The 22146-nt window shown below is 43.7% G+C and overlaps 1 protein-coding gene across 1 annotated transcript in view; it reads left to right on the forward strand.

Moving 5' to 3' along the window:
- rrp1 (ribosomal RNA processing 1) overlaps positions 1 to 22146 on the forward strand; it is a 61204-nt gene that overhangs the window by 35902 nt on the left and 3156 nt on the right. The window contains exons 10-14 of the mRNA XM_084313875.1: positions 3189 to 3286; positions 9126 to 9145; positions 10755 to 10895; positions 12431 to 14823; positions 16273 to 16419. Coding sequence (XP_084170001.1) covers positions 3189 to 3286; positions 9126 to 9145; positions 10755 to 10895; positions 12431 to 14823; positions 16273 to 16419 — 2799 coding nt within the window. The remainder of the gene's footprint in view (positions 1 to 3188; positions 3287 to 9125; positions 9146 to 10754; positions 10896 to 12430; positions 14824 to 16272; positions 16420 to 22146) is intronic.

Here is a 22146-nt window from a genome sequence, read left to right on the forward strand (position 1 = left end):
TAATTCTCCACCTCCGTAAGAATTCGACACTCCGACACAGCGTAATACCTTGTGAGGAAAAGCGTTGTTTATTGCTATAAACACGAACCTCAGCTCAGATGTTAACAGATTGTATTGTCCTTGAAAAGTCTATTCTAATGATCTTTCGGTGTGTTCAGTCTGTTGTCCTTTTGCTATTCAGTCCGATAGTGGTCAGGCCTGGTCGTCAGCCTAACCCTCCTCGCGTTAGCCGAAGCTAATGATGATGTGGCATTATTTCCCCCCCCCCTCTCTGTGATGAGAGGAGAGAGTATCTTGGTCTCTTCCCTCCTGTGGGATTTGTTTCTTTGGTCTCCCAGATTTTTAGTCTGCCCTACACCCGGAAACACCGTTCGACTTATAGATCTTCGTCGTAGCAACGACGGCCCCGCCTTCCCTCTGTCATGCGACGTGCTAATAACCTTTCACACCATTAAACGTTTCCTTAAGATGAACCTCTCTCCCTCCTGCTCTGGGCCTACAGTACACTCGCTCTTATCAATGTTTTGTCTTAGATTGGAATTCAAAACAAACACCCTCCTCGCGGCCTGTGCCTGTGAAACCGCTTCTTCTCCACCGTCAATATCATCCCGTGATGATGATATTACCCTCTTAAAGCAGTTTATAAACCAAATATACATTGAAAAAACCACCATTTTCTCTCACATCCCTACTTGTAACGGGCTTGTAGGGATACAACCTTGCGGCAGAAATCCTCGTAGAAATACACTGGTTTCTCGTTGTATTGCAGATTTCCCCTCTTCTTTCGTGCCGCCCAGATAATCGTATCTCTTATTCCAGTTTGACGTAGGCTAGCAATAATCACTCTCGCTTTATTGTTGGTGTTGTCTCGGATGCCAATTCTGTAGCGCTGATCCACTATAGGTGGTGTGGAGAGGATATCTGATCCTAGAATTTGAGCTAACACTGTCGCGAACGAGTCGTTTGTGCAGTCAACTGATTCATCCAGTCCCACTATACGGATATTAAATCTACGGGAATGACGTTCCATTTCGAGTATCTTAGCTGTTAGCTTCTCGTTGTTGTCAAATATCGTATCCGTTAGCTTCCCGTTGGCCTCATCCATCTTCTCCGTTAGTTCCACGATGCCGTCATGTAAAGCCCCATCGCCCCTAATGAATCTCAGTGTATGTTCAACCAAGGTGGCTTCAACTACAGTAGTGCGTTCGGTTTGTACTGCAGCCGCTGCTTTTAAATCTTCGATTTTGGATTCGATAGATTCTTTGATAGTGTCAACCTTAGTATCAACCTTATCGGTTAAGATCTTTATTAGTTTAGCAAGAGACTCTATATCGGATGAGGTGGCGGGGACGATGGAAGAAGTGGCAATATCAGCTGTTTTTCTCTCGATCTCTCCTGCCAATTCCCGCACAGAGCTCGTATCCACCGGCGGATCCTCTACCATTAGTTTGGTTGCACGTTTCTTTTCTGTTTCTCTCCTTGTTGTCATCTTGATTCTTTTAGTCGATATATATAGTTGAAGATCTCAGTTAATATATACGTCAAGTAGAGCTGCCGCGGTATCGGTATTACCGCGGTATCGCTGTTACATCATGCCCACCGCAGCGTTGGGCTGAATACCGGCATCACTGCTGTTTTTTATTATATTATTATTATTATTATTATTACGCTCTCGTTGGGCTTGCGGCTCTGCAGATATACCCTACTTCTCTGTCGAGATTCCAAGCGACCCTATTGGGTACCAGAAAAGTCACATGAAACACTGCAGACCACTGATTGGTCAGAAGAGATACGCGTCACATGCTGGAGCATCTTGCAGTGCTTTTACTTCCTGAATCTCAGCCATGAGCCATTGATCAGAGCTCACAGTCACAACACGGCTACGTGTACGTTAGCTCCCACCGGAGACCTGAGTGGATTACCGACGCCGTCGCTCCTCAGGGAACGAGGCATAATGATTTTACTGCAACGAAATGTTATAATAAAAGCCCTTCGTTCTATACACTTGTCTGCTTGAAAACTTTATTAACAGACCGCAGAATGGGTACAACTCGGCACGCTCTGAGCAAAGAAAGGAACTTAGATATTAATTGAGTAACGCTTGCCTTGCTATGGTCCGGTAAATACGAACGTGTAACTATACTAACGTTAATGCCACAAATCGAATGCCTTTGTAATCATAAGTAGTAACGTTATAATAAGAAGAAGAAAGGGTCGGGGGGGTAACCGGCGGGCGCGCCGCTACCACCCCTGCTCGCGACACCGAGGGGAGACTTCGAATCCGTTTTTTACTTTTAATAACGAATGCGTGCATGCCGAATCCCAAACAATATTCATGCTGCAAAGTCATCCTCTAAAGGTAGACATTTAGACTAGAGGCAGGCTATATGCTATAAAGAGTAGACTACAAAAAAAATGCATTCAAACTTCTTTTTTTTTTGTGTGTGTGTGTGCGGTAATAACCGCGGCGGTAGGAAATATTTTGCAAATGGTAAGGAAAACATCAATACCGCGGCAGCTCTAACGTCAAGGTTTAAACACATTGGTGTTGTAAAAAGTGGTTTTTGAAGCCAAAAAAAAAAAACGGGTGACGAGCTGTGACCAATGCGACCATTACATGCTGATGCTAAACCGGAAGTCTTATTATTATTTCTACGCTGCTCATTATTATTATTTCTCTCATACCGGCGTGGGGGCAAAAAATTAGCATAGGTCAGTGGCCAATCAGAGCAACGTGGAAGGACAACTTGCTTGTGGAAAGTATAGATTTATAGATGGGGTCACATAATGAAACTACACAACTCACTTCCATCCAAGCTATGAGGCACAAGCTTGCCCCGTTATGTGTGATTTCTAAGAATGATTCACTGTTGCCTCAATAACGCTTATAGCCTGCGTCGTTAAATCCGATCGGTATCCAAAGCTGATTGGACCGGCACAGTTTTGGCCGCACCAAGCCATTGAATAGGGACGGAGGCCCAGGTGAGTCTGTCGTTGTGAAATCAATCAATCAAGATTCCTCCTGGCTTGTTAGGCTACGGGCCATCCACCTGACTGACAGCTGATACATACAATACAATATTATGCAATAATGCATGTTGATTTTTGTTCTCAGAAATAAATGCAAGTGTTGGATATGATAAATAGCATGATTGGTTTCTGGTCTGAATGGTCTGTGTGTTTTGCAGTTTGACTACAGTGCCCTAGCGAACAAGCTCTTCGAGCTGGCCAGTCGGAGTCAGACGCCCAGTTTCAACAGAGCGAAACTCTATAGAATCGTCAAGACGTGAGTAATGATAGCCATAGGACCTCTCTATACTCACTCACTCCCTCAGTATATGGAGCGTAAACTAGGAACAAATGTAAAAACAATCAAGTATTGACTGTTTCAATGTGACAATAATTGACGGGAGATACATTTGGGTTCCCAAACTGTTCCCTAGCAACAGTTTCAGTGAAACCTTCTATAGGCTAACGGCTAACTTACAAATGTCACACTCTGATAAAAATCAAGCCTTTGACGTTTTCGCAGTATTTGGAGGATATAGGCTACTGAAAAGAGGGACAATGATGATCCATCTTTCATATAATTATCAGGGTTTGCAGACTCTTAACACTATGATCGCCGGGAACGAGTTTTCACGTCATTCAGAGCCATGCTCATTCTGCCGAAGACGCCGTAACTCGTCTTTGATGTCAATATTTCAAAAATCTGTCATCGAAATCATATTTCCTTTCCGGAGCCCTGAGACACAGTGCTGATCTCCTCAACTCTCTAGCGGTTCAAGAGCGCCATCTGGTGGCCGATCGGCAGATCGCCAACCGGATATTAACCTTTGAACCGGTTAGGGGTGGACGGTATGGTCTAAAATTTATATCACGGTATAATTTGAAGCATAGACGGTAACGGTATATATCACGGTATCATCGTTTTTGATAAAACATTTTTTTTTATTTTATATAATTTTTTTTTCTTATAAAATATATATATTATATAATTAGACTTGTACTTGTATTATCTGCGAGACATCGCCACCACGCAACAAGCTCCACTGTCTGTGTGTACTCTAGTAGCCTCCAGCTACGGCCAGGATTCCCCGGAGCTGCACCTGGACCTATACTCGAGTAGCCTCGAGCAGAGATACGGCCAGGATTCTCCGGCGCTGCACCTGGACCCTATTATAACGTTAGCAAGCCCTCAGCTCGAATACGCATCGAATCAGTGTTATAAGACATTGATATCAGGAGCTATCCGGCTAAGCCGGATATATAACGTTAATACAACGCCTCAGTGAATTATTTAGTTCAATGGGACATTTCGTTTTGAACGGTGAACTAACTTGCGTTAACGTGAGCTAACGGCTAACAGGTAGCACACACACGTCTCTCTCTACTAGACTTTGTGGAGCGTTTGTTGATGTCAGGAGCTATCGGTAGCTGGCCGACTAGATACCGTTCGGTTAGACAATGCCTCATCATGTATTAAACTAAAAGTGAATAGTTGACTGGGTCATTTTGTAACGGTAGCTAAGCTAACGTTAGCTCAGGGAGACGCCGCCGACAGCTGAGCTCCCGTGTCCCGTCCCACTAGACTACTAGATCCGTGTTTACATGCGTGCGGTAGGGGCTGGCACGCCCACTGCGCGAAGCCTCCTAAATAACTTTTTCCAGTTCGCACATATCTATTATCTATGACTAATTCTATCTATTTTTAGGGGCAAATGCGAGTGAAATAGTCGCGTTGTGGTTACATGACGTCATTGGTATTTTAGAGCTGCACTACCGGTTTAGACGGTATAGTCAAAATCCATACCGTAGAGCAAATTCATACCGTTTATACCGTATACCGTTTATACCGTCCACCCCTAGAACCGGTAGTACTCATCCAAATGTGGTCCGGCCACTCTCTATAGCTCCCGCGACTCCATCTTGAAACACTGGATAATAGATCGCTCGCCCTAACTCAATAAACAACGTTATTTGGACGTATATACTATTATACAACCTGGAAATGGATCGGGCATTTCTACATCCCATAATAGAAAAAAATCTGTTCCACGTTCATCTGCCAGCGGCGCGAGGAAGCCACAGTAAGATTCAGCGATATATTCTAACGTATTCTATACTAACTGATCTGATGAACATATGACCCACTCTGGATGAATCATCTAACGCTGCCCACGGAATTATAAACGATCCCCCGCCCATCCGGTCATCATCAGATGATGCTTAGAAACGTCTAGAACCACGTCCAGTTGAAACTTTTTATCTCGCACAGATTCCTACCAAACTGTATTTGATCATCAATATAATGCATTTAGGGCTATAAATCACGTTCTGAAGAAAGCTGCAGAAAACGATAAAAACATACTTATACTTTAGACCATGTTTTAGTATGAATATGTGAATGAAAACGTTTAACGTTGCTACACCCTGAACAATACATATAGGACATTGAATGGGCCATAATAATGGCAATGTAGCAATAGAATTTAAAAAGGTATAGCCCTGCAAAGAAGGGGAACTTCTCCATAGACAAATAGAGCTGGCGAGGGATGGTAAATTATGAATTTAACCCATGGCGATCAAAGTGTTAATAATAATAACACCAAAAAATAACTCTTGTCACTTTGAAGAAAGTTTGTTCAACATGGTGGTCTTGTAATTATATTCCATTTCCCAAAGGGTAGATTGGTCAATAGGCAGTGCTTTTTCTGTATTCAATCTTATCTGGACCTCTGGAGCAGGTTAGGAGTGCTGCATAAGTTACCAGGGGGATCTATCTTGGTAAAAGGTTAACCATTTTTGTGGCACTGAGAACCCCCCGGTTAAACCTGGACTTAACTCGCTAAACCCCATAATCTATTTTTGTAGTATACTCTAGTGTTGTCAAAAATATCGAAGTATCGATAAATATCGATACTGAATATTTAAAACGGCTTCGATACTCATTTCCCGAAGTACCGATACTTTCTGCAGTATCGGTACCAGCTGGCTTGCTCCCGCAAGTTGTTGACAGACAGACGCGCTGCCAGAGCCTTGCCCTTCTGCCTCCTCCTCCTCCTCGCTCAGAGCAACAGACACAAGCTGAGTCCCCCTCACAGCCGGGCAGCGCAGCCCTGTCTTCAGTTTGTAAACAACGCTATTATTAGCTAACGTTAGCTGTCGTTCCTCCGTTGTTGAAAATGTAGGTAGCTACTAACGTTAGCTCACGGAACGATCATAGAGCCAGGTAGCTACTAACGTTAGCTCACGGAACGATAGAGCCAACACTAGGTAGCTACTAACGTTAGCTCACGGAACGATAGAGCCAACACTAGGTAGCTATTAACGTTAGCTCACGGAACGATAGAGCCAACACTAGGTAGCTACTAACGTTAGCTCACGGAACGATAGAGCCAACACTAGGTAGCTATTAACGTTAGCTCACGGAACGATAGAGCCAACACTAGGTAGCTACTAACGTTAGCTCACGGAACGATAGAGCCAACACTAGGTAGCTACTAACGTTAGCTCACGGAACGATAGAGCCAACACTAGGTAGCTACTAACGTTAGCTCACGGAACGATAGAGCCAACACTAGGTAGCTACTAACGTTAGCTCACGGAACGATCATAGAGCCAACACTAGGTAGCTACTAACGTTAGCTCACGGAACGATAGAGCCAACACTAGGTAGCTACTAACGTTAGCTCACGGAACGATAGAGCCAACACTAGGTAGCTACTAACGTTAGCTCACGGAACGATAGAGCCAACACTAGGTAGCTACTAACGTTAGCTCACGGAACGATAGCTACTTAGCCAACACTAGCCAACTACTGCGAAATCGAATGCCAAACTGATGATATCAGACGTTGATATCAGGAGCTATCAGTAGCTAGCCAGCTAGATAACAGGAGCTGCTCATGCACTCGACTGTGACGGGGAGGAGGAGGGGCAAGGCGTGCACTGCTGCAGCAGATTTACGAGTCTGATCTGACTGTCACAGAGCTGAGGCAGCGAGCCCAGTTAGCTGTAAAAATCTCTCTCTCTCTCTCACACTCTCGTCATAACTAGAAAGGTGCGCTCAGTAGACCTAAAATCTCCAGCAGCCACTCTCTCTTTCTCTCTCTCTCTCTGATCTAAAGATAAACAAAGGGTTTTAAAAGTGTATTTATCTTCTCGTATAGTACCAGAGAGAAGCTGAGGAGAATCAACCAGCAACAAAAGCAAAATTTGTTAAAAAAAAAAAATTCTTGGTATCGAAAGTATCGATACTTTTCAAGGTATCGTATCGAAGTCGAAATTCCAGTATCGTGACAACACTAGTATACTCCCCAGTAGGCCTGCCACGATAACACATTTTGCTGGGCGATTAATTGCCCCCGAAAATATCGCGATAAGCGATATTATTGCGACCGGTTAGAGAATTTTTTTTGAGAAATTTATTTCCCAAAACTTTTATTTTGAAGCCCACCGCTCCGTCTTTTCCTGTGTTTTAGACTTTTATTTTGAAGCCCACCGACCGGACCGGAAGTATTGTTGTGATTATCAGGTACTTTGGGTACCAGAAAAGTCACGTGAAACACTGCAGACCACTGATTGGTCAGAATAGAGACGCGTCTCTAGGATTTCATATGAATGAATGAATGAATGAAAACTTTATTAACAGATTGCAGAATGGGTACAGTACAGTACAGCTCAATACATACAATTGTTAAGGGGATGCAGACCAGAGAGACTTTCGTCTTGTTTACATCAGGGTCCCCCATTTTCAATTCATCGTAACATATATGACATACATGACATACAGATAGACAGTACTGCTCCATCTATACATTTATGACATACCAGATTTGCAATTACAGTACTGTTTGTGATACAAAAAGAGTCCAGAAAGAAAAGAGTATATACATTAGGCGTGGAAACTGTACATTGGATTGGGTAGGTGGGGGTGGGGGGGGACTGTACATTGGAGGTGGTTGGGTGGGTGGGTTTGCATTATGCTGCAAACATAATCATTATGTTTGCAGCAGGCACAAGTGCAATAAACAAAGGATACAGTCACTGTGTATTCTGCCTCATTTATTGATTAAACAAAACCGACATCAACACAATTTGCCACCGAGCGGAGAGTTTAGTCTCGCAAAAAGATCGCTGACTTGTTAAGGCTTGTTGTTAGGTTAGGTGCTAATGTTGTGCTAGCGTTTTAGCATGGCTATCGTACATAGCGTGATCAATATAACTCGCTATTGATTGTTTGTATGAGTAACGTTAATGCTAGTAGAATAGACACAACGTGAGGTAATCACCATCCATTTTAAACCGGTTATTACCTAATGCTAACGTTAGCAAATAGACGCGACTGGTAACGTTACAGCTTGTTAGCCTAATGCTAACGTTAACGTTAGCATAGACAGCCTAGCTAACGTTAACGCTTGTAGAATAGACACAATGAGAGGTAACGTTAGCGTTAGCAGAATAGACACAGCGAGGGTCTCGTTAATGTTGTTATTGATTGATTGATTGAAAACTGTGTTTACTCTGTTTGTATGAGTAACGTTAATGCTAGTAGAATAGACACAATGAGGGGTAACGTTAGCCCCACGGAGCTCCTGTGCTGTGCTCTGTAGTAAAGCCAGCGGCCCGCCTCCCAACACGGACAGTGACTGACAAGGGGCACTGGGTCCGCCTCATTAAAACAAACGCGCAAATAGCAATTAATCGCGCCCGTCAAAATCATTGCATTCATTTTAATTATCGCGGCAATTAATCGATTTATTGCTTATCGCGGCAGGCCTACTCCCCAGGTAACCTTGGTAAGATGCCTTTAAACCCCTTGTTACCAAGGCAATGCACTGTTGGTGTGCGTAGGGCTTTTATATTGAAGTTGAGCTCATGCGGATGGCGTACACTAGAGAGAGCTGTTTGGCTAGTACAGAGAGAAAGTTGTCTTTCTCCAAATTAAAATTCGCGCTGGGAGGCTTTCTTTGTTCCTCGCAAATGGGCCGATTTCAGACGGTAGGTATTTTTTGCAGCCTCCCATGGGTCTGATGTTTCATGCTGTGATGGGGTACAGCTGTGTCGCCTTTGTTTTAAATATGCTCACTGATTTCTTCTCTTTCTGTTTCCTGTTCTCTGCAGTCTGCGTGACCTCAATGAAGGTAGGAGTTCTGATAATCACCATTTCATCTTACAGACCCCCCCACACACACACTTTGTTTATTTACCTGTCTCTCTCTCTCTCTCTCAGGCATTAAAGCGTTCCGTCTTGAGACGGATATCCGTCCATTTGATTTGGAGTTCCGTCATTTGATTCGGAGTCGTGACGGATTTTACCCTGAGCCAATCAGAGGCGTCAAATATCATGAAAAGGGGAATATTTTTTCCTGCCGCGCCAAGCAGTCATAGCCTGTGTGAAAAAAATATTTGCGTGTGAAGTGAATCTGGGCCACGCTATTCAACTTGGTAGTTGTAGTCTATTGTGCGATTAAATACCATGTCCCCGTCTGCGTAGAGTCCATACATCCAACACCAAATCCCATAATTCCTAGCGAACAATCGAATCTAAACTGAATGTGGCATCGCCGAACTTCCTTTCAATACGTTTAAGCCGCTAATTTTGCTCTGCAAGAAGAACGGATCAGTCCATCTTATGACAACCACGTCCGATGTGGAGAGATGATAAGAGACCATAGCCAATTAAGTCTGATCTGGCACTGGCAGTGATGATTACAATGACGGGGACACGGACACTTCTAACGTTCAGCCATGTATTAGGTGAGTAGCCCACTATTAGGACGTTTTTCAATACTTAAATACTGTCTACTTAAATTTCCGGGGATCAATAAAGTATCAACCTATCTATCTAATAATGAGACAATATGCAAATAAGATAATACTAATAATTGTCACGGTTCCCCGTACGAAAGTGGCTTGCAACTTACTGCTGGTAAAATCACTGTTTATTTCTCGTTTTGCATAGTATTACATTCCTCTTCTATAAAGTCCCACCGTAAGAGCTATGGCCTCATACAGGTCCATTAAACCTTTTTGATTAGAGTCTTTCCTTCGAACTAAGTTGAACTGAACATTTCACTGTCAAAAGCGCAAACTTAAACAAGGTTGCGTCGCAACACTGTTTTCAAAATAAAGGTCACATATACACATACCGTAGTAGGCCTCTCAATTCTTATAAAAAAAAGTCCCGGATATACATAAACAGTAATTGGCATAGATCTCTATAAACGGCCCAACACATTGATCACTTTAGGCACACCCTGAAACCAGTAACATCACAAATATGACCCATAAAAATAATAAACCTTTCATGGGGTTATTTACAATAATAATAATTCATTTTATTTATAAAGCACTTTTCATTGTGAAACAAAGGTATGCAGAGTTTCTTGTCCTCCTGATTAATGCAATGGTGTGTGTGTGTTGTGGTGATCTCATTCAAGGAGCACTACAAGCGCACACACACACACAGTTTGTTGTTTTTGTTCTATTAGTGATTTACACACTTTCTCAGTTGGTTCATTATAATTAAATTAAAGATACAAACCTGAAAACAAACGCACTTAAATGTTAAACTGTACATTGGATTATCGACAAAACCGAAACAAGTAGGCTCCCTTAAAACGCTAACGCTATTAAAAAATAAAAAATAAAAATACAGTGGCGGTTAAAATAAATGACTTTGCCTGAAAAAAAGTTCAGTCGGGAGATTTTTTTTTGCTTTAATCCCTGCTCTCTCTCTCTCTCTCTCAGGGATATTCCCTCAGGAAGAGTATCCAGAGGAAGTGTCCACGGATGAGGATGACGATGAAATGTTCGGTAGCAGAAAAAGGATGAAGAGAGCAAGAGGCCTGGGGGAGGAAGAGGATGGACCCACAGCCAAGAAACTCAAAGGTACCTAAGTTGACCTCACAACGTTGACCTCCAAGACGTTGACCTCACAGACCTCCAAGACGTTGACCTCACAGACCTCCAAGACGTTGACCTCACAGACCTCCAAGACGTTGACCTCACATACCTCCAAGACGTTGACCTTGCATAAATTGACCTCACAGACCTCTAAGACTTTGACCTCACAGACCTCCAAGACTTTGGGGAAATGACCACCAGCCAAATCCTGGTAAATATGGTCTTTGGCTAATAAGCTTGTCTGCGGTGGGTTTGACAGGTAATTAGCTATCATTTGGTGTGTTCATCAATTTGGCTGGTAAAATAATGAATTTGTCTGGTTACTATGGCTAGGTATCCAACCTCAGATGATTATTCCAGATAGCCTACTGCTCGTCTGTCATCTCCTTTCTTCCACTGACTTTCTGAGCTGCTTTTGTTGTTTTGGCTAATTGCTGTTCTGCAATGGCAAACCGTTATATTGAACAAACAGTCAATATAATGCACATAAGCATTTTTTTTTTATTAGGGTTAAAGGTATCTGTATTAGCACCGATATCGGGGGACGGATGGACTTGAAATTATATCCAGCCCTACTGGTTACACCCACACACAAAGCACAAGGGTGTATTGCACACTTGCGCATAGAAAATATCAGATGGATGAGACCCTAATTTACAGGGATGGCACTGCGCTGACTGCCTGGTGTGGTGTCCTTTGAAAGCTCGGCGTTGCTAATAAACATTTTTTTTTTTTAATTATAAACTGGTCAACACTGCTCAAACCGGCTTTAGCTGCCTGATGTGCCTGCGCTGTGATCATAGCGCATGTGCATCAGGCACCCAAAGCTGTGTTGACCAGTTTATAAAAATTATTTTAAATGTTTATTAGCAACGCCAAGCTTTCAAACCCTAGCGCTCGTCAGTCCTAAACCCTCGTGCAACTGTGCATACCTTTGAAATTTCTCTGCGATACTTGTACGAGAAGTGTTTTGAGAAAAGCGAAACAGACTTAATTGTAGGAATTTTACATGGTGGGATAAGGGACACTGTATTCACTCTGTGCGTCACAGTCACGAAAGGGGCTAAAGCATCTTCTAAAGAGACTATTACACAGAAGATGTTTTCAGCCCTCAATGAAGGCAGGATGACTGAAGACTGCAACAGAAAGATGAACAATGAAATCATGTTTTATGATATATCATGGCATGCAATCCTCTCTTTAGAAAGTAGATGCTCAAATGTAATCACGCTTTCCCCTGAAAATGATCTTACTAGAATCCTTTCGAAATATGCAGGGAAAAAGTGGATCTAGACAACTTTGTAATGGACCCCTCAGTCTACGGTCTCTTTTCATGAAGGGTGGGTTTACATGGGGATGTGTTTGTAGCGCAGCTGTAGCTTCTTTGGGTGCCATTCTAGTTAGAATATGTCACTGTGGCTGGGTGATGAAAAGGTTGATCTCCTTCCTTGGTGTTTAGTATGATGGCCTTCTGAAGGCAATGATTGTCATCGGTGCTTCTGTGTCTCGTCGTGCCCTAGGGAAGAAAAAGCTGACGAAACCAGGAAAGGCGAGCAAGGGCGCTGCAAAAGATGACAACGAGCCAGAAGAATCAACCGGTGACGCTAATAAGAAAAGGAAAAGGAAGAAGAAGAAGAAGAAAGCAGGCAAGGGGACGAGTGCGGTAGGAGAGGAGTCGGGGGAGGTGAAGGCAACGGTCACGGTTTCACTTGTCGAAGCGGACGCGGAAAAAAGTTTAGTTAAAGATGCTGAGGCGGTACCAGAAGCAAAAGCTGAGCTGTCTCCCCTGTTAGACTCTACTGAGGCTGGAGATTGGGAGAAGATGAAGACCTCTCCCTCTGTCCCAGAGGAGAAGGTATCACCTGTGAAGGTCACAGAGGAAGTTACTCCTATGGAGACAGAGGTTCAATCGCAAACTCCACAGCCCTCCGAGGAGGCATTGGAGAGCCAGACATCTGTAACCGTCACAGTGGAACCCAGCCAACCAGAGTCTCGGCCAACAGAGGACCCCCAAAAGGACCAACTGGAATCGTTGTCTACAAAGAACTCCGAAGTCTCTGAACCCACTGTGGAGGTCTCGGAATCAGGGGCGGAGCAAACTGAAACCACTTCAGAGATTGATACTACTACTACTACCCCAGCCAAGAAGAAGAGTAAAATAAAAAGCCTGGAGAGGAAAGCAGAGGAGGTGCACCAGACTCTTGAGCCGACTCCGCCTGCTGAGGTGCCTGAGAACCTAGAGGTCTCTGAGGCTGGTGTGGCAGGCATGGAAGCAAGCGGGAAGGATCCTGTTTCTGTTTCCCAGGAACCAGAGGCAGCAGTTGCTGCAGCAGAACCCGAGGTTAAATCTGAGACTGATGCTACTACCACCACCCCGGCAGAAAAGAAGAGCAAGCGGAAAAGCCTGAAGGCGGAGAAGAAAGCGCAGGTGGTCGAGGGTGAAGCGGAGGTGGTCGAGGGTGAAGCGCAGGTCGAGGCGGTGGGAGGAGTTGCGGAGGTCGACCTCACAACCACTTCGGAGACCGATACTACTACTACTACCCCAGCCAAGAAGAAGAGTAAAAGGAAGAGCCTCAAGGTGGAGAGGAAAGCAGAGGAGGTCGACCTGACTCTTGAGACTATTCCACCTGCTGAGGAGCCTGAGACCCTAGAAGTCTCTGAAGTGGAAGCAGATGTCAAAGTGGCCGCAGCAGAACCAGAGGATAGCCCTGAGACTGATGCCATTATCGCCACCCCAGCAGCAAAGAAGAGCAAGCGGAAAACCCTGAAGGCGGAGAAGAGAGCAGAGGTGGTCGAGGTTGAAGCACAGGTTGAGCTGGTTACGGATGTCGACCTCACAATGATGGAGAACGGCGTGACCACTCCACTGAAAAAGAAAATGACAAAGAAGGGCAAGCAGGAAGTGGACCTGACGCGGGAAGAGGAAGTGGTCACAACCGTGGACTTAACACTAGAAGCCACACACGCTGAGGAGCCTGTGAATGCAGAGGTCTCGCAGGGCAATGTGGACATGGTGGAAGTTGTTGGGGAGCAGGCTGCTGCAGCCCCTCAAGGCGATGTTATAGTGATAGAAGTTGAGCCAGAGACCACCCCCCAGTCGGATGCTACCACCACCCCAGCTAGGAAGAGTAAAAGACCAAGCCTGATGGCGAAGAAGAAAGCAGAGGAGGTTGAGGGTGAAGTCAAGGTAGTGGGAGGAAGTTGTGAGATGGTGGTAGAAGATGCCACAGCCACCCCACTGAAAATTAAAACGAAGAAGGGCAAGCAGGAAGTGGATCTGACCCGGGAAGAGGAAGCAGTGGATCTGACCCGGGAAGAGGAAGCAGTGGACTTGACCCTAGAAGCTACATCCGGTTTAGCCAAGAAGAAGAAGAGTAAGAGGAAAAGCCTGAAGGCTGAGAAGAACCCAGAGGAGGTGGAGAAGGAGACGACGCAGGAAGAGGAGACGGAAACCTTGGTGGACTTGACACTTGAAACTGCACCCGTTGAGGAACCTGCAGCAGATGCCTGCACCACAACGCCTTTGAAAAAGAAGAGGAAGAAAATACAAAAGGCTGAAGAGCTGACGGAGGTTGCGGTGGAAGACACGACACAGGAAGTGGATAAAAAGGAACTGCTGTCCAAGATCGTCACTGTAACGCCAGTCGGGAAAAAGAAACTGAAACGGAAGGCAACAGCTTCCCAGGAAAGCGAGGTAGAGGCAGGTGTGGCAGTCGCTGAGACTCCAGCTGAGGAGAGTCTCTCAGAAAGTGCGGGGCCCCCTTCCTCTGAGAAAAAAGGCAAGAAGAAGAAGAGGAAGATTCCAGTGGTGTTTGAGTTTGAGGCAGACGAGCTGCTGGCAGCGGAGGAAGCCACCGTGACCAATGGCCTGGCTAAGGAGAAGACTACTGCCAAGAAGGCAAAGCTGAGCAGCGTGAGTCTTTATTCTAGCTACCTTGTTGAGATTAGATTAGTGATATTTTATATTACCAAGTGCTGATTATCTAAGGGATTGTACTATCTAGTAGGGGTGGACGGTATAAACGGTATACGGTATAAACGGTATTAATTTGCTCTACGGTATGGATTTTGACTATACCGTGTAACCGGTAGAGCAGCTCTAAAATAGCAATGACGTCATGTAACCACAGCGCGACTATTTCAATCGCATTTGCCCCTAAAAATAGATAGAATTAGTCATAGATAATAGATATGTGCAAACTGGAAAAAGTTATTTAGGAGGCTTCGCGCAGTGGGCGTGTCAACACGCAATTGTCATTTCATAATAAACGCATATCACCGCGGCGCACAGCAAGTTTCAATTTCAGTTCCTGGCATTTTTAACCAGTGGAGAAAGGTAAGAGATGTCCATATCGTTTTTCTTATATGAATTATTCTACGTTAATAAAACATACCTGGTGATCAACTACAGTTTGCTGTAAACATTATGATATGCGTGTAGTGTTATGATAACGACGGCTGCAGCGGGAGCCGGGAGGACGGCTGCAGCAGTGGATTTGCGAATAGCATGCAGCTGCAGAGCCGCAGAGCCAGCAGCGCTGTCAGGTCCGCTCAACAGCGCCCCCCCACCCAACGGCTGAAAGCTGTGACCAGACCTGAAAGCGCCGCTGGCTCTGCGGCTCTGCAGCTACATATGCTTCTAGCAAAATCCAGCATCCAGCCCGGCTGTTTGCAATGGGAGCAGCACAGACTCGGGACTTATTTTATTTGGAATATAATGACTTTATACGCAAAAGTAGCCTAGTTTTAAGTTAAAATATTATAAATCGACATGCCTTGAGGATGTCATTCTTTATATAGCCTGCCTATCAGGCAAAAAAAAAATTCTAACGGAAACACTGATACCGTGATATATACCGTTACCGTCTATGCTTCAAATTATACCGTGATATACATTTTAGACCATACCGTCCACCCCTACTATCTAGTCCTATAAGCTCAACTCGTCATACAGCACAAGTAAAGTACAACAAAAAGAAGTTTGGCATCCAACCAGAGTGCAAATGTAATGGTAAAGTGCAACACTAATATACAACGTACAGGTCATTAAACTGGGTATAAAATATATAAATGTGGACTACTGAGTAATGGTGCTAATCGGATGTATGTACAGAGTTGTAGTATTGATATGTACAGGTATAAAGACACTATGGTAGTAAGTCATACTGGCCAGCAGCATAACTAGTAAGAGTAGGTAAGGGTAGATATAGTATCAACAGAATAATCAGTTGCACATAAATAATGTATTAATCTGTCATGATAATTGGAAGATGAATTAGTTTTTGTAATTTGTTAGTGACATTATTGAATTTTTTTGCCATTTTGTTCAGTTAAAGTACAGTAAGCGGTTTTGCCTCCTCAGGAGCCATCCACCCCTCTGAGCTCTAAGAAGTCCCAGAAGAAGGTGCCGGGATCTGACTTCATAACCTTCCAGAGCAACAGCCCCATCCCAACGCCTCTCTTCTGCAGAGCCAAGGGAGGGACCAGCACACCCCTGTCCAGCAAGAAGGTACAGAAATATGTTTGATCTGGGATGTTCAGTCAAAAGCACAAGTATTCAGTTGATGAGTCTGTCTTTTGTTTTTAAGCCTGACTGGTCCGGTACCGGACCCAAAAATGACATCACGTCATAAATCCATGTCTACAGACTGTATGGATCAATGTTGCTTTTTTTTATGTAGCCAAGCGTAAAGACCCTAACCATGTCACAAGAGCCGTCATAGTGTATATTTTCAGCAATACGTTTGTTTACCAATTGTTTAAAGTGTTATTAGTGAAATATATCAGTCCTATGAGGAGAGGACATCCAGAGCTCTCAATGAGCGTTGCATTTTCGAAAAACAACTTTGGCCAGCTTCTGTCAAGCAAATTACTTGTGGAAGAATTCTTTTTTCTTAAAAAATTTCAGGATTATCTACCACAAAACTGAACATTATTGGCATAAATTAGAGCACAGTTCGTTTAGCTACCTTTGTCTTGTTTACATCAGGGTCCCCCATTTTCAATTCATCATAACATATATGACATACACAACATACAGATAGACAATACTGCTACATCTATACATTTATGACATACAAGATTTACAAATACAGTATTGTTTGTGATACAATAAGAGTCTATAAAAGAGAGTACCGGTATATACATTTGACGAAGAAACTGTATATTGGAGGAGGTGGGGTAGGTTGGGTGGAGGGGGGGGGAACTGTACATTGGAGGAGGTTGGGTAGGTTGGGTGGAGGGGGGGGGACTGTACATTGGAGGAGGTTGGGTGGAGGGGGGGAACTACATTGGAGGAGGTTGGGTTGAGGGGGGGGAACTGTACATTGGATTATCGACGAAACCGAAACAAGTAGGCTCCCTTAAAAGGCTAACGCTATTAAAAAAAAAAACAGTGGAGGTTAAAATAAGAATATGACTTGGCCTGAAAAAAAAGTTCAGTCAGGAGATTTTTTTTGCTTTAATCCCTGCGGTCTTCATAATAAAAAAAAAAATAACTATTTACAGTAGATTTCATTCACGGTTCTTGCTGCACGCCTGGTGATGCTAAATCCAAATTGAACTCTGCCATTGGAATGAGTAGATTTGGCCCGATCCATAGATGTGCAACTTGGCTATAATAATGTAATTTATAGGCCTGATATTCTATATTCTTTTTTTGAACAAGGTTTTTTTATTTGAAGATTCAGGTTTCACAGGCGGTCCCACATGGGCCAAAAGAAAATAAAAATAAAATAAGGCCCTCCCTTCCCCCCACCCCTATACCAGACAGAATCATTCTAAGATACCTTAACACTTTGGATGCCAGCAACTTCATTGCATGATATTCTCACATATTGAATACTGCTTCACAAACTGGTCATTTGCTGGTGTCACTGTCATGAAACACATCGAACAGCTTTATCATAGAGCCATCAAGGTATTTGCCAGGAAACCATTGGCATACCACCATTGCAATATTTTGAAACAATATAGCTTTTTGAGCTTTGAAAATTTCAAAGTCTTAAAAAGCTCTTGTTTCATCTACAAATGCCTACATGGACTAGCTCCCCCTCCTGTACAGGAATTCATCTACAAACAAAGAAACACTGGACTCTGCACCAGGTCAGACACCAGAGGTGACTGCATGGTCCAACGTAGACTGACCACGTTTGGCCAAAACGTCCTGTCCATAAAAGGCAGTCAAACATGGAACAGTCTCCCCATTTCCATAAGGGAAAGCCCCACCCTTGCTTCTTTTAGAGGGCAACAAAAAAATGGCTGAAGTCCAACCAGTCAAGTGACCACATGTGACATGCTGTTATGTATTTGTAAAATTTTTTACTGTTTTTATGTGTCCTGTTTTTATGTATTTGTACATTTCTTACTGTTTCTATGAGTCCTGTTTTTATGTTTGGGGACAACGGATGGAAATTAGCCTCGTGCTAAATCCGTCAATTTTTACACTCCACAGTGTTCATTAATTTTGCATTGTCCCGTCTAAATAAATAACGCGTTTTGTCGTTAGTTCATGCCGATCGTTGAGTGCCCGCCAACGCTATATAGCGTTTGTTTGTCGTATTCTTTTTTTATTGGCGTATTTCATCAATCGAGCCTCAGGTTGGTGTTGCAGACTCTCTCTGAGCTCAATTGGGAAGATACCGCCCCCTATCGTCTCTCCCTGTGTAACTGCACCACAGTTTCCTCATTTTACTTTTCCGTCGAGCCAACTGAAGAATCCATTGTGATCGCCGGCCCGGAAAACGCCTGGATTATGTATTTACAGTACCCTATGCTGAATCAATAAACGCGATCGATATCGAATGGCTATCAGTAATTGGAATAATATTTTTGGATAACATCTGATCTGAGGTAAGGAATCTATTTTACCAGTCTTGGGATAATCAGAGCTATTTTCACCTATATATCAGCGTTTGCCCTATGCGTGTGTGTGGCCAGGAAATGAGATAATCGATATTTCAGCCCGCTTCTATAGCGTGCATAAGTACACATGTACTATCGATAATCTAGCGTTTATTTGAAAACTATTCATAAATAGGCCGAAAAATTTACGTTTTTGTGTATTCCAGTAAATGCCTTTTATCACGGAATCTTTATATTTTCCTTAAACGAGGGCTTTTCAAAATGCTATAAAACGGAAATGAAGCGGGGGGGGGGGGGGGGGGGGGAGAAATCAATCCGTTGCGACAATGTTGACTGCAAACAAGTCATTGATAAACAACGGGCAGATTAGACACATAGCCATAATTTAAGACAGAGATTATGCGTTCACAACGCTATCATTGAAGTGGGTGGTGGCATTTAACGGGGGTAAGGCACACTGCATGGCTGGTAATCAGTGTTAAAGCATTTATTAATCATTGTTTTTCCTTTTAGCTTTTAAATCACCAGACAGCAGTGACATAATGCATCTCTTGTATTCTGTAGATAGAGAAAAAGAAAAGTAAGAACATAAAATAATAGAATAATAGCTGAGAGACTAGGAAGGCCAGTCAGATCGCCTCTGTCACATTATCCGCTTCCATACCCTCAAAGAAAGTTAGGAAAGGTTCCCAAATATTGTGGAATTTTTCGGTACAACTAGGGATGCACCGATATGAAAATTGGATACCGATACCGATTGTTCAACTAACACAATCGGCCGATACCGATACTTGTGGCAAAAAATAAGTATTTGTAATTTTTTTTTTAATATATATTTTTTTTAATATATATATATTTTTTTAATGAAACTACTGTATATTTGTATGTGTGTTTGTATTTGTAGGCCTCTTTACTTACTTACAAAAAGGAAACATCAAGAAATATGTTTATGGTATTAATTCCACCATGCCATGTATCACTATCCCTCTCCCAGTATCGTCTGGCGGCCTGCAGATGGACCCTATTCTCTCAACCAGAGCTTTCAACCAATGCAATAGAACCATTTTGATTGACAGTCGATTCGGCCAATTACGCCACATCGCTAGCACCCACCTCCTGCTGTTCTTACCACCAATCGGCAAGCGTTTATTCATTTTCTACTTCAGGGCATGCCGCCATTGATCTGCTTGCGAGTGTGAGCACAACAAACTTAACGTAGCTAATACGTTAGCTGCCCGCCGACCATCGCTCCACAGGATGACCAAACGAGACACAATGATTTTACTGCAACAAATGTTATAATAAAACAAAGCCTTTCTATACATTTGTCTGGTTGAAAACTTTATTAACAGATTGCAGAATGGGTAGTTGGGTACGGAATTAGCAACGGAATGGAACTGAGCTATGAACGGAGTAATGCCTTGCTTGCTTGCTATCTTCGGGTAAATAATATGCTGATGTTATTGAACGTGTAACACTAACTATATAACGTTAATGCCACAAAACGAATGTTTGTGTCATTTTAACAGCAGATACTTTCTTAAATGCCATCCTCCCGACAGAGCGGTGTTGACGGGGAGCTGTGATGGGTTCGCTTGGTTGTGTTATTAATAGCATTGAACAGCTAACCGAAAGCTAGCGTTAACTAACGTTAAAGGTTTAGCCATAACGTTACGTTGGCTAAAGTTGGGGCTATTCATAATCCAGCAATAATGGCTGCAGACCTGCAAGCAAAGTACAGCAAGTTGGCAAAGGAGTATTCCAACGTAAATCACATTTTCACCAGTAACGTTAGTCTTCCACCTCCCGGTAGCTCATGCTAGCTAACCTAGCTCATGTTAGCGTCGTCACTGAGCGACCACCTCGCGTACACAATTAATGACATGTTGCCGACAGCCATATCGGTGACAATGTTTAGCTTTTAGTGCCAAATGATAAGAGTCTGAAGCGGAGTCTCAAAAGAGAATGTTGAATATTTAGTAGTAACTTTGATGCAGTAGCTTGTGTGTGTGGGGAACTGGGGGCGGCGCCGTTGGCAGGACGCGACTGAATTTATCGGCTACTGCCATCGGCACATTCGAGCTTATAGGCCGATTGCAGTCAACAAGGCACTTATCGGCCGATACCCGACCGATACATCGGTGCACCCCTAGGTACAACCTCTGACAGTATACCTGATCTTCTCCAGTTTAATATGATACATGACCTCTCTCATCCAGTGTGTAACTGAGGGGTACAATTCCCTGACTGTATTGAGAGTATGGTATTATTAAACCACTACTTAGTTATGTACTTTAATTACTGGCCATACAGTACATGATATATCTGGTGAACACCCACACAAGAATACGGCAATGACAAAGAAAGTTCTAGTTAGAGGTATTTATTATTATTAGAGCAGCAACGGTAGGTTACAGATTGAGAATTATAATTGCGCTTGTAAGGCGAAGAACACTTAAAGTAGGTCAAGAGCGTAAGTCCATGAGAATAGTAAGATGGGTATAACTGACGCCACCTGTAGCATAGTAATTACATAAGGCACACTCGTAGTCAGCTGGAGACACTAGGGGGTTCCCTCCGGTTGTAAGCCGGCAGGGTAGAGGAATGTTCGGGAGCAAAGTCTGGATCAACGCGGAATAACGAGGCTCCAGATACAGGAGCCAGTGCAGTACTCCCTTGGTCCTTAGACAAAGCAACAGCTATAATCCAGTATGCACGACATCATGGATGAAAGCTAGCCAGCCTCTGGTCCTAGAGGCGGGCTCGAGGGTGCTCCTCACAGGGGTAGATCCCACACGACAGTGGGGTAGACGGTTCTCTGCTCCAGCAGCCACAGTACCAAAGCAATATAATCCAGCCGGAAAAGGCTCTGCATTCGCCGGTGTAGGTTCTCCGGTGTACATATCCAACGGTTCTCGTCTAGGACTCCTCGGGTGGTGGCACGAGTTTAGGCCGCCCAGCCTGGATAAGTGCACTAGCTATAGGTACGACGAACCGGTGGTAATGCTGGTCACTGTAGAACGGTAGCCGCACGATACACTATAAATAATAGACTATTACTTCACAATAGAATAAGTCGAACTCCACGATACGGCGTTAAACTCTGACACTTTAGCTATATATTCACACGCGGTTCTCAAGGCTCTATTCAGGGGCAAAGGGGCCCACTTCACGGCACGTTGTATCGTGGTGAAGGCTTCAACGTTTAGATACTCTACTGCTGTATCCACCTGCGACGTATTTATACGTAAGGTGAATAATCTAGTGCCAACCTCAGTTCTGTCTCGTATTACTGCGCAAACCTGGACATGTTGAGACATGCCTTGGCGTTGTCTTTGAACTTGCCATTGGGGGTATGGCCGTTGGCGCCTAG

Source organism: Notolepis coatsorum (assembly GCF_963971535.1).
Source record: "Notolepis coatsorum genome assembly, chromosome: 5".
NCBI classification, from domain to species: Eukaryota; Metazoa; Chordata; class Actinopteri; order Aulopiformes; family Paralepididae; genus Notolepis; species Notolepis coatsorum.